The sequence below is a fragment of the Carcharhinus amblyrhynchos genome, chromosome 9, assembly GCF_965287045.1.
Source record: "Carcharhinus amblyrhynchos chromosome 9, sCarAmb.v2.hapA, whole genome shotgun sequence".
Taxonomy (NCBI): Eukaryota; Metazoa; Chordata; class Chondrichthyes; order Carcharhiniformes; family Carcharhinidae; genus Carcharhinus; species Carcharhinus amblyrhynchos.
The window spans coordinates 26,595,316-26,608,309 of NC_137332.1; the positions used below are offsets into that span (position 1 = coordinate 26,595,316).

At 42.6% G+C, this 12,994-nt stretch overlaps 1 protein-coding gene across 1 annotated transcript in view; it reads right to left on the reverse strand.

The window, feature by feature from the left end:
* Nucleotides 1-12,994, reverse strand: part of LOC145348326 (fatty-acid amide hydrolase 1-like) — a 64,683-nt gene that overhangs the window by 2,022 nt on the left and 49,667 nt on the right. The window contains exons 13-15 of the mRNA XM_080196530.1: nucleotides 9,792-9,831; nucleotides 9,260-9,368; nucleotides 7,821-7,966 (exon numbers count right to left, since the gene is read on the reverse strand). Of these exons, the coding sequence (XP_080052656.1) occupies nucleotides 7,821-7,966; nucleotides 9,260-9,368; nucleotides 9,792-9,831 (295 nt within the window). The remainder of the gene's footprint in view (nucleotides 1-7,820; nucleotides 7,967-9,259; nucleotides 9,369-9,791; nucleotides 9,832-12,994) is intronic.

Sequence of the window (12,994 nt, forward strand, 5' to 3'; positions counted from 1 at the left end):
TTGTCCACAATCAGTCCCTCCAGTCTGTCGAGCACCGCCTCTCTAGTAACAATAATGTCATTGAGACCCTCCAGTCCTACCACCTTTCCATTGCTAACACCCGGCAAATTATTCACGTCCTCCTCCGTGAAGACTGAAACAAAAAAGTTATTCAAGACCTCAGCCATTTCCCCATCCCCTACCACTAAGTCCCCCCTCTCATCCTCTAAGGGTCCAACGTTCACCCTAGCCAGCCTCTTCCTTTTTATATATTTATAAAAATTCTTGCTATCCTTCCTTATATTAAGCGCTAGCCTAGCTTCATAGTTTCTCCTACCCTTCTTTATCAACTTCTTTGTCAATCTTTGTTGACATTTAAACCTCTCCCAATCCTCTTCTCGCCCACTACTCTTAGCTACTCTAAAAGCCTCCGCTTTCAATTTAACACTTTCCTTCACCTCCTTCGTTATCCACGGCTTATTACCTGTCCTCCTACGGTCCTTTTTAACCATGGGAATAAATTTCTGCTGAGCACCAAGAAAGATCTCCTTAAAGATCCTCCACTGCTCCTCAGCAGACCTACCTTCCAACGCGCTCCCCCAAGCAACGTTTAAGGCAAAACTAATGCAGCAAAATCCATTTATCACAATACTGTTAGAACTAAATATTTACGTGCATTACATGAAGTGTAAAGCAGAAAAACAGACCAGGCAGGCCAAGTGGTTCATAACATGTTTATGCTCCATATGAGCCTCGTCCCATATTCTTAATCTAACGCTATCAGTATAGCCTGTTCCTTTCTCTTTCATGTGTTTACCTACCTCCCCACAAATAAATCTATCCTACTCACTTCAACTACTAACAATCCTGGAGGACTAACGTTCTGGCGGGGAGATTTGCTAGAGCCACTGGGGAAGGTTTAAACTGCTTTGGCAGGGGGGTGGGATCCAAAGCAGTAGGGGGACAGAAGAGAAGGTTGAGGACAGCACAGAAGTTAAAAAGAGCACATTAAGTAGTAAAGGCAGTGTCAGTGATCCTAGTACCAAACAGATCAGGCAAAAGCAAGACAGACAGCAAGGGAAGTCCAGATTAAACTGCATTTATTTCACTGCAAGAGGTCTGACGGGCAAGGCAGATGAACTCAGGGCATGGGTGGGTACGTGGCATTGGAATATTATGGCTATTACTGAAACATGGACTGGCAGCTCAATGTTCCAAGGTACAGATGCAAATGGAAAGATAGAACAGGAGGTAAGAGAGGACGGGGCATTACACTATTGATCAGGGAAAACAGCAGTACTGAGAAGGGATATAGAACATAGGACATTACAGCAAAATACAGGCTCTTCGGCCCTCGATGTTGCGCCAACCTGTGACAACCAATCTAAAGCCCATCTAACCTATACTATTCCAATATCATCCATATGTTTATCCAATGACCATTTATATGCCCTTAATGTTGGTGAGTCTACTACTGTTGCAGGCAGGGCACTCCACACCCTTACTACTCTCTGAGTAAAGAACCTGCCTCTGACATCTGTCCTATACCTATTACCCCTCAATTTAAATCTATGTCCCCTCGTGCTAGCCATCACCATCAGAAGAAAAAGGCTCTCAACTGTTTACCCTATCTAAGGGGTCAAGCCATTGAGTCTATATGGGTAGAACTGAGAAATGAGGGGGAAATCACTTTGATAGGGTTGTACCCCCAAATACTCAGTGGGGAACTAAGGAGCAAATGTGTAAGGGGATTACAGATAGCTCCAAGAAAAATAGGGTACTAATAGTCAGAGATTTTAACTTTCCCAACATTGACTGGGGCAGCCACAGTATTAGAGGGTTGGATGAGAAATTTGTTGAGTGTATTCAGGAGGAATTTCTCATTTAGCATGTGAATGGCCCGACTAGCGAAGGGGCAAAACTTGACCTCCTCTTGGGAAATAAGGAAGAGCAGATGACAGATGTGTTAGTGAAGGATCACTTTGGGACCAAACAAAGAACAGTGCAGCACAGGAAACAAGCCCGTGCCTGCCATTTTAACACTCAGTGAGTGCCTTATTCAAGTCTTTCTTCGATCATTGACGTTTTTGTCTACCTCTAGTGGAACTCCACAATAAAGGGGGTGCAAATTTAGGGAATTATATGTACGCCAGATTAAGGGAGATCCAATTCAAGGACAATTTATTGACACCAGTTAGCCTAAAAAGCATGTTTTTGGGATGTGGGAGGGAAACCAGAGCACCCAGAGAAAACCCATGCAAGCACGGGGAGAATGTGCAAACCCCCACAGACATTGATCCAAGCCAGAGATCCGACCCGGGTCACTGTAACTGTACAGCTGACAGTGATAGTCACTGAGCTGACGTGTTGCCCAGTGACTCATAATCCTATTTGTTTTAAGATAGCTATGGAAATGATAGGTCTGGCCCAAAAGTTAAAATTCTAAATTAAGGCAAGGCCAATTTTGATGGTATCAGGCAGGAATTTTCAACAGTTGATTGTGGGAATTTGTGAGAAGGCAACGGGATGTCTGGTAGGTGGGAGGCTTTCAAAAGTTGTTAACCAGGGTTCAGGGTAAGCACATTCCTCTCACAGTAAAGGGCAAGGCTGGTAGAAGTAGAGAACCCTGAATGACTCAGGATATTGAGGCCCTGGTCAAGAAGAAGAAAAAGGCACATAACATGCACAGGCAGCTGGGGTCAAGTGAATCCCTTGAAGAGTATAAAGGGTGTAGGAGTAGAGTTAAGAGAGAAATTAGGAGGGCAAAAACATGGCACGAGATTGTTTTGGCAGATAAGGCAAAGGAGAATCCAAAGAGCTTCTACTGTGATAGTGTACAAATGAAGCTGTGGCATGATGGGAAAAATGGTCAAGTAATTGGTATAAAGGAGAGCTGACCAAGCTATTCCAAAGTGCCAAACCCCTGTAAAACTGACTCTGAATAACCCAAGATATGACGAATATCAGAGAAGGTCAAGACCTGATAAAGCTGACTCTTAGGGCTGGAGGGGTGAGGCGAGAGAAGGTCAGAGTCACAGAACCTTCTATTACATCAGAAAACAAGATATGGTCAGGGATCACGGAACCTTTCTGTTCCTTCAAAGGACAAGATAATGATATTATTGATGAGACAGAGGGGTCTCGGAGGTCACCGGATGCTAATACAATTGATGATGTATTACTGCTTGTATTACTAATTGAATGTGTACACTGATAAGAAAAAGGTATAACTATGGAACTGATTCTTGTAGCTGGCGTGGTCCTGGTATAGAATCAGCAGTTTGTAGGGACTGCTCTCTGTCTCCAAGACTCTGCTATATACTGCATGCAGTTTTGTGATAATAAAAGCTAGTTGTTTTTGCAAAGCAAACTTTGTTTAGATTTACTATCACAGCTCGGAAAACAAGGAATTCTCCACTACAACACTACAAATGCATAATGACCAAAAGAGTAACTAGAGAGAGAGCAGGGCCTCTTAAGGATCAACAAGATCATCTATGTGCGGATGCACAAGAGATATTTCTCATAGTATTTACTGTTGAGAAAAACATGGATGTTAAGGAACTTGGGAAAATAAATAGTGATATCCTGAGAAATGCACATTTAACAGAGAAGGGAGTGCTGGAAGTTTTGAAGCGCATCAAGGTAAATAAATCCCTGGGACCTGATGAAATGTATCCCAGAACATTGTGGGAGGCTAGGGAGGAAATTGCGGGTCCCCTAGCAGAGCTATTTGAATCATCGACAGCCACAGGTGAGATGCCTGAAGACTGGAGGGTGGCAAATGTTGTGCCTTTGTTTAAAAAGGGCTGCAGGGAAAAGCTTGGGAACTACAGGCCAGTGAGCCTCACATCTGTAGTGGATAAGTTGTTGGAAAGTATTTTGAGAGACAGGATCTACAGGCATTTTGAGATGCAAGGACTGATTAGGGACAGTCAGCTTGGCTTTGTGAGTAGAAAATCATGTCTCACAAATTTAATAAAAACATAAGAACATAAGAAATAGGAGCAGGAGTAGGCCATCTAGCCCTTCAAGCCTGTCCCGCCATTCAATAAGATCATGGCTGATCTGAAGTGGATCAGTTCCACTTTCCTGCTTTCTCCCCATAACCCTTAATTCCCTTGTCTATCAGAAATCTATCTACCCGTGACTTAAATATATTCAGCGAGGTAGCCTCCACCACTTCAATGGGCAGAGAATTCCAGAGACTCACCACCCTTTGAGTGAAGAAGTTCCTCCTCAACTCCGATCTAAACTGCCCCCCATTATTTTAAGGCTGTGCCCTTTAGTTCTGCTATCCTTTCTAAGCGGGAAGAATCTCTCTACCTCTACCTTATCTATCCCCTTCATTATCTTATATATGCCTCTATAAGATCCCCCATCAGCCTTCTAAGCTCCAACGAGTCCAGACCCAGTCTATTCAATCTCTCCTCATAGGCTAAACCCCTCGTCTCCGGTATCAGTCTAGTGAACCTTCTCTGCACTCCCTCCAAGGCCAATATATCCTTCCGCAAATGCGGTGGCCAAAACTGCACACAGTACTCCAGTTGCGGCCTCACCAGTGCCCTATACAGTTGCAGCAAGACCTCCTTGCTTTTATATTCTATCCCCCTCGCTATAAAGGCCAGCATTCCATTCGCCTTCTTGATCACCTGCTGCACCTGAAGACTGGGTTTTTGCGATTCGTGCACAAGGACCCCCAGGTCGCTCTGCACTGTAGCATACTGCAGTTTTTCGCCTTTTAAATAATAATCCCTCCTATTATTATTTGATGAGGGCATTGCAGTTGACATTGTATACATGGACTTTGACAACGTACCACATGGTTTGCATAAGTTTAAATCTCACTGGATCCAGGGTGAGGTAGCTAACTGGGTACAAAAGTGGCTTGATGACAGAAGCCAGAGAGTGGTTGTAGAAGGTTGTTTTTCAAACTGGTTGCTTGTGACCAGTGGTGTGTCTCAGGGGTCAGTGCTGGGTCTGCTTTTTTTTGTCATTTATATTAATGATTTGGATAAGAATATAGGAGGCATGGTTAGTAAGTTTGCAGATGACATCAAGATTGGTGGCATAGTGGACAGTGAAGAAGGTTATCTCGGATTGCAATGAGATCTTGATCAATTGGGCCAGTGGGCTAATGAATGGTAGATGGAGTTTATTTCAGATGATTGCAAGGTGATGCATTTTGGTCGATTGAACCTGGGCAAGACTTACTCAGTTAATCGTAGGGCACTGGGGAGAATTACAGAACAAAGAGATCTAGGGGTACAGATTCATAGCTCATTGAAAGTGGAGTCACAAGTGGACAGAATGGTGAAGAAGACATTCAGCATGCTTGGTTTCATTGGTCAGATCATTGAATACAGAAGTTGGGATGTCTTGTTGAAGTTGTACAAGACATTGGTAAGGCCACACTTGGAGTATTGTGTACAGCTCTGATCACCCTCTTGATGAAAGGATGTTATTAAACTCGAAAGAGTGCAGAAAAGATTTACTAGGATGCTACAGGAACTTGATGGTTTGAGTTATAAGAAGAGGTTGGATAAACTGGGACTTTTTTCTCGAGAGTGTAGGAAGCTGAGGGGCAATCTTCTAGAGGTCTATAAAATAATGAGGGTATGGATCAGTTAGATAGTCAATATCTTTTCCCAAAAGTAGGAGAGTCTAAAACTAGACGGCATAGGTTTAAGGTGAGAGGGGAGAGATACAAAAGTGTCCAGAGGGGCACTTTTTTCACACTGAGGGTGGTGAGTGTCTGAAACAAGCTGCCAGAGGTAGTAGTGGAGGCAGGTACAATTTTGTCTTTTAAAAAGTATTTAGACAGTTACATAGGTAAGATGGGTATAGAGGGATATGCGCCAAATGCGGGCAGTTGGGACTAGCTTAGGAGTTTTAAAAAAAGGGTGCATAGGCAAGTTGGGCCAAAGGGCCTGTTTCCATGCTGGAAACCTCTTTGACTCTATGACTGTGACTCTATTCCTTTGGCTGGCTTTTACAGGTTACTGGCCCCACCCAGTTAAAATGTTAGTAGTTAGCCCCTCCCCCATGATCTTGACAGCTGTCCCACAATAACTTAATACCGTGAATAGAGTTAATTACTTTAAGGCTAGGCGACTGCCCCAATCTCAGGAGCAAGCCCCAACTTAGACAGCAGTTGACCAATTGGATAGTCAGCATCTCTGTCGTGCCAGGCAGTAGCGGTAGCCACTGCGGGGTCCACAGGCAGTGCTGACAAAGTGGAGCCTGGACACAGAGGTACGTCTGGATATCACTGGGGCCAGGCTGGCAGATCCCAGCAAAGGGGCATGATTGGGATGCAGGTTGGAGAAGCCAGAAGTAAAAGGGGACTTGGGGCAGCGGGTGGGGAGGGTGGCGGGGGGCAGTTGGGGGGTTGCCTTCAATAGGTCACCAAGAACAACTCACCTCCCCCTATTGGCCAACAGCAATCCCTGCAGTTAAAGTTGCCAGACATCTCGCATGGCCTCCCTGTTATGGGTAAAACATTGATGGGGAAGAAATGAGGCTCTTAAGTGGCCATTATTTGATCCCAATGGTGGGCAGGTCATCTAATCTGACCTCCACCCCCCTCCCACCCTATGTCAAACCCTTCGTATAAAAGCAAGTAGTTGGGTGGGTATATGGCAGGGAGACAACCTGCTGGATTTTACAAACCAAATTTGTGGAGCCTCTTTATTTAGATGCCTCAAAACAGATGAAAGCCTCTTAAATATGTTACTTAGGCGCCTGATACTTTTTGAAAGATCACTTCACAAAATTAGTCACTCATCTTTGGAGGCCACAAATAGAGATAGGTTAGATTTTAATGTTTGTTTTTAAATCTCTGTGGAGTTCTGAACTCCAGAGCCCCCTCAATCTATTCTCCACCCTGTTGCTTGCACCAATCCTTTTACCAGCAGCAGCAAGAGGAGACCCAAGATTCTGGATCAAGGTGGATTTTTCCATTTGTATTTCAGATTTCCAGCTTCCACAACTTTTGTTGTAGTTATCAATGATTCATTGCTACAATCTGCCAAAAGTACAAAACCAGTAGTCGATGCGTCCACATAGGAGTCACAACCTGGTCTGAAACCTTTCGTTTTGGAGGTCATCAAAACTATGCTGCTTGTTTCCTTCACCTGTTCTCCCTTACAATGTCTTCCAGTCAGACCAAGTTCTTATCTCAGCTCTAGGTAATCCACCCTAGTGCACATATAGCACCCTAGCTGGTGAAATTTGCACGGTCTGCCCAGTTGCGAGTATATTATCAAATAAATAGGTTGGACTAAAACCTGGTGTTGTCAGACTTTTTACTGTCTCTGATGTAGCCAGTGGCATCGTTAAATGGCAGGTGGAAGTCGCTGTTTATTAAGCTTCCAGAAATGCAACAGCACCCTTGAAATTTCTAGACAATATTCTAAGATTTTCTGCATCGAAAGCAGAGATATCCTGCCTGACCTTTGGCGAGGCAAACTGGTAAGATCAGGCGAGAGATGAAACATCATGTTCGCGCCCCTTTTTTTAGTCTCCTCAGTTGCCGTACTGCCACGTTTTGCTGGCAAAATTGGCTTCACATCCAGAAAGGCCCCCCCACCTCCTCCCCACTTTTGAGAATCACATCCTGGCACTTTCTGTGTACTAAGTGCCATAAGGCTGCATCAAATAAATTATTCTAAAATCTCCCATTTTCTCAATCATTCAGCACTTTGAATTTTTTTCATAAATTTCTGCCCATGGTCCGCAAATAAATCTGGTTTTAAATGCCACATGTACTTTGAGAGAAAGAACAGAAATCATACGATAAACCGCCATATATGAAACTGCCTTATTTATCTCACACTGACCTTCTTGAAAGTTTTATCCCAGGAATCATTTCTGTAGCCCTGATAATCCATTAGCTCTTCCTCATCTTCCTGCGTTACCTTGGTAACTGGCACAACACCCGCAGGAAAATTTAACAAATTGTAAATAATTGTGTTGCTAGATGCAGCTGTTGGGAAAAGTATTTTTAAATAATTTATTTGTAATGTTATTTTTCTGTCCTTCTTATATCCGCTGTATAATAAAGAATATAGTATTTTATTATCTGTAACTTTGGATAATATCTTATGAACACCACCTCTCAGAATATGTTCAGCTCCATAGAATCCGACCTCAGTACCTTTAGCATATGGCATATACACATGACGTTGCAATAATGTCTAAAATATTGCCCATTATCAATTGTATTACTTTTCTTCAATAAATATGCTATTAAACTATGTTCTGGAATCGTATTACATTTCATTTCTATAATTCTGTATCATTGTATCATTTATCGGGCAGCATAGTAGCACAGTGGTTAGCATTGCTGCCTCACAGCACCAGGGTCCCAGGTTCAATTCCAGCCTCAGGTCACTGTCTGTGCAGAGTGTGCACATTCTCCTTGTGTCTGCACAGGTTTCCTCTGGGTGCTCCAGTATTTCCTCCCACACTCCATAGATATGTAGGCTAGGTTAATTGACCATGCTGAATTGACCGTAGAGTCAGGCAGATTAGCAGGGTAAATGCTTGGGGTTGCTGGAATAGGGCCTGGGTGGGATTGTGGTCAGTGCAGACTTGATGGGCTGAATGGCCTTCTTCTGTACTGTAGGGATTCTATGGATTAATCACTGCCTCCTAATTTACAAAGTGCATCTCATCCTAGTGTGATCTTTCCCATTTACTGTCAAACTAAAATAAGAATGATCCTCTACATCTAATTGGGCCATTTATCAGATATTTCTCTGCAGTTTGGACCTCATGTGGTTTGCAGCTCACCAAAAGCCCCTGGAGCTGTTATCAGGTTCTCGACAGTTCGGGCTTAGAGAAATCCTGGATTTTTTTTAATGGATTGGTGCAACCAGGAGCCTGGAATTCAAAGAAACTCAAGGCCATCTTCATGAAGCTAATGGGCTGCAAAGGAGTTAGAAGAATGCCAGTAATTAGAGGTGGAAGTGCAGCTTTGTGAATCCTATGGAATGCAGTCTCAGGAGAAGTGATTGAGTCATCAAGAGCTGAGGAGTTGCTGAGGCAATCATGTTGGAGTTGCTATCATTTATTGTCAGTTCATACCTATCATGACAAAAACACCAAATCAGAATTGTACCCACCTATAAATGCACCTATGGCCATACATTACTAAAGTGTGTGACCCAGCTGATTTCCCCTGTGTGAATTAATACAATGGTGAACATGAATCTATTGTTCTCTGGTGCAACCCTGTAGTTGCTTAGGAAGGAGATAATCTTGAACTGGTACCTACCTAACAGTTTTCCGGCACATCCAATACAAAAAGCAGGACCTACTGATGGACAGAGTAGGACATCAATGTCGTGCGTTCCCCATGCCTTTATATACTCTTCACGGTAGGTCTACACAAAATATAAGAACTTGGCCTCATTATTGGTGGCAGTTAATAAGCTGCTCAAGAAGTAAGAGGCAGCGGTTCCAGAGCTGAGTTGCCTTGGCTCTGTGGACTCTTGACAAACACACTATTCTATATATTTTTGGATGTGTCCTTGTGATTTAAATTCAGCGTCAATTCTGTGTTTTAAAAATCATATCAGGAACTATGATTGCTATCTTGAGAACAAAGAAAATTCACTTGCTTTAAAAATAATCTGAGTGATTGGAATATGTCCATTATTGACTGAGGTTACTGGATTCAAGTTCATCTGAAGCAGATTTTACTAAAACCAAGAAATGGGCAAACGCTTCAAAATTAAAATGCTCTTGTGGTTTATTTTAAGAATCAGATGGATCTTACTGATGCTGACAGCAACGTTTGATCTTACCATTGCTGAGACGTGGAGTTTCCACAGTTCCTCAACTGATCTGTGAAAGCATAAGAATAAAAGCACTAAAGCTGTGATCAAAACAATTTTTCTGATTTGAAATTGTCGTGATTGTAATATCACTCCCCAGGGAGGACTGCTGGGGGTAGAGCAGTTAAGATGCTGAAGATGGGTTTATCTGATTGAGCTATGAGGAGAGGCTGAATAAACTGGGCTTGTACTCGTTAGAGTTTAGAAGAATGAGGGGAGATCTCATTGAGACGTATAAGATGATGAATGGGATGGATAGGATAGAGGTGGAGAGACTCTTCCCGCTCAAAAAAGACAGTAGGACTAGGGGGCACAGCCTCAAGATAAAGGGGAGGCGGTTTAGAACGGAGTTGAGGAGGAACTTCTTCACTCAAAGGGTGGTGAATCTCTGGAATTCTCTGCCCGTTGAAGTGGTGGAGGCTGCCTCGCTAAATATTTTTAAGAAGCGGGTTGATGAGTTCTTGATAAGAGAGGGGATTAAGGGTTATGGGGAGAGGGCGGGAAAGTGGAACTGAGCCACAACAGATCAGCCATGATCTTATTGAATGGCGGGGCAGGCTCGAAGGGCTAGATGGCCTACTCCTGCTCCTATTTCTTATGTTCTTATGTTCTTATGTAAATTCCTTTTGCTGCCTCAACCCTCATCATCTCAACTTATTGTTACAGCGGTGTGAGGAGCTGTAAGATTGATCAATCATTCTATTCTACGTCTGACTGTAAAAGGGTTTTTCAATGATTTAGGAAGATTAAGGAATTTACGTGTTGATAAATGAGTCTGACAGGCCTTTTCCTTGATAGCGGCAAGACTTCACAAAGAGGCACAAGGGGAAGAAAATAGCAAAGAAGCAGGGAGTTCACAGATAAAATCTAAAGGTGATGTCATAGAAGTCAATTGGTTGGTAAACATTGGCCTTTTCTGAACTTGGCAAGGAGCAGAAGATTGCTGAATAACTGGTGGGTTCACATATTGTACTATACTACAGTAAACACATTGGGTGCAATCTTACTGCCTGTTCACATCATGTTCCTGCTGTAGTGCTGACAGAAAATTTGGTGGCAAGCCAAATCTCTGTACACTGCAGCAGAATAGGAAAATCAGGAGGTAAGAGAGAAAGTTGACAAGGGCAATTTTGTTGATGTGGTGTATCTGAATTTTCAAAAGACATTTAATACAATGCCATAAAACTGACTTCTATGCAAAATTCCAGCTTGTGGAATAAAGAAGGCATTTGGTTCAGAAGTTGACTGAGTGAAAGGAAATGGGGAGTGGTGATAAGTTGTTGTTTTTCAGATTGGAAGAAAGTTTGTAGTGGAGTTCTCCATGGGGTCAGTTTTGGGACCCTTGCTTTTTCTGATATATATCAATTACCCTAGACTAGTATTCAGGTCATGATGTCACAATTGTTAACACTGTTGCCTTACAGTACCAGGATTCAATTCCCGTTTTGGGTCACTGTCTGTGTGGAATCTGCACGTTCTCCTCGTGTCTGCGTGTGTTTCCTCTGGGTGCTCCGGTTTCCTCCCACAGTCTGAAAGACGCGCTGGATAGGTGCATTGGCCATGCTAAATTCTCCCTCTAAATTCACACTCCTGGTCGGAGTGTGAGGGGAACTTTCACAGTAACTTCATTGTGGTGCTAATGTAAGCCTACTTGTGAAAGTAATAAATAAATAAAACAGATAGAGAAACATGAGGAAGAATGTAGAGGCATTGGAGAGAATATAGGAGATATCCGCAAGACTGACTCCAGGGATAAACAACTAAGAAGTAAATTGGAGAGATTGGGTCTGTTTTCCTTGGAGAAAAGAAAGCTGGGAGGAAACCTGATAGAGATATTCTAGATCTAGAAGGGTACAGACAGGATCAATAGTGAGCAACTGTTCACACTCAAAACGGCATAAAAATCTGCAGGTCACAGATTCAAAATAATTGCTAAAAGGAGTAAAGTTGATGACAGGAAGAAATATTTCACCCAGAGAGTAGTTGGAGTCTAGAACAAACTTCCTGAAAGGGTGGTGGAGGCAGTTTCAAATGTGGTATTCAAAAGGGAATTGTATTGCCATCTGGAAAGAAGGAGTATGCAAAGTTACAGAGATTAGGCTAGGGAGTGGGATTTGATAGAATGCTCTTTCAGAAGCCAGTGCAGACTCAATGGGCTGAATGGTCTCCTTCTGCACTGTAAACATTGTGTGATTGTAACATTTTGTTTGAACCAAAAATCAGGCAAAGATAGCAAAATATGTAAAAAGTTAGGTCCCCAGTTCTCTAATTCTTGAAATCCACATTCACATACATGCAAGAATACAATATTAACAAATCACGTTGTGGGAAATTATTTTCTTAGCTAAATTAAATTTCATTGCTAAAGGATAAAAATTTGAGAGCTCACAGTTTATATGAGCCCTTGTTTGGTCACTGTGGTTGTGACAGAATCTTTTCCAAATTATTTTAGATTCCAGGAGCCTATGTAATATAGAATCCCTATAATGCAGAAGGAGGCCATTTGGTCCATTGAGTCTGCACCAACCATAATCCCACCAGGTCTTATTCCCCTAATCCTACATATTTATCCTGCCAATCCCCTGACATTTGGATCAATTTAGCATGGCTAATCAACCTAACCCGCACATCTTTGAACTGTGGGAGGAAACTGGAGCACCCACGCAGACACAGGGAGAATGTGCAAACTCCAGACAGACAGTGACTCGAAGCCGGAATTAAACCCAGGTCTCTGGCACTGTGAGGCAGCAGCACTAACCACTGTGCCACCGTGCTGCCTGATAATTGCCAGAGACAGTTTCTTTTTCTCCATCTCTTTCAGAAGTCAATGAACTTTGCATCTGAGGTTCCTTTCCATGAGAAATTCACTATTTCTGTGTTAGTTTTAATTTTTTTTATTTTCTGTTTCAAAAATTAATTTTGTTCATTTTAACCCAAGTATAGAGAAAAAAATGGATTACCCATTCCTAAGTCTAAAGAAATACTGCCCACAACCCAGAACTGTCAATTCTTCACAGGTCATTGAGCTGAAATGATGACCATGGGTCATTTTCGCTCCATGGATGTTGTCCAGCCTGCTGAGTGTTTCCAGCATTTTCTGTTTTTAATTTGGATAAGCAAAGGAAGGAATTTAAAAAAATTTAAAAAGGAGCTTAAAGATTGGCAGCTAAAGG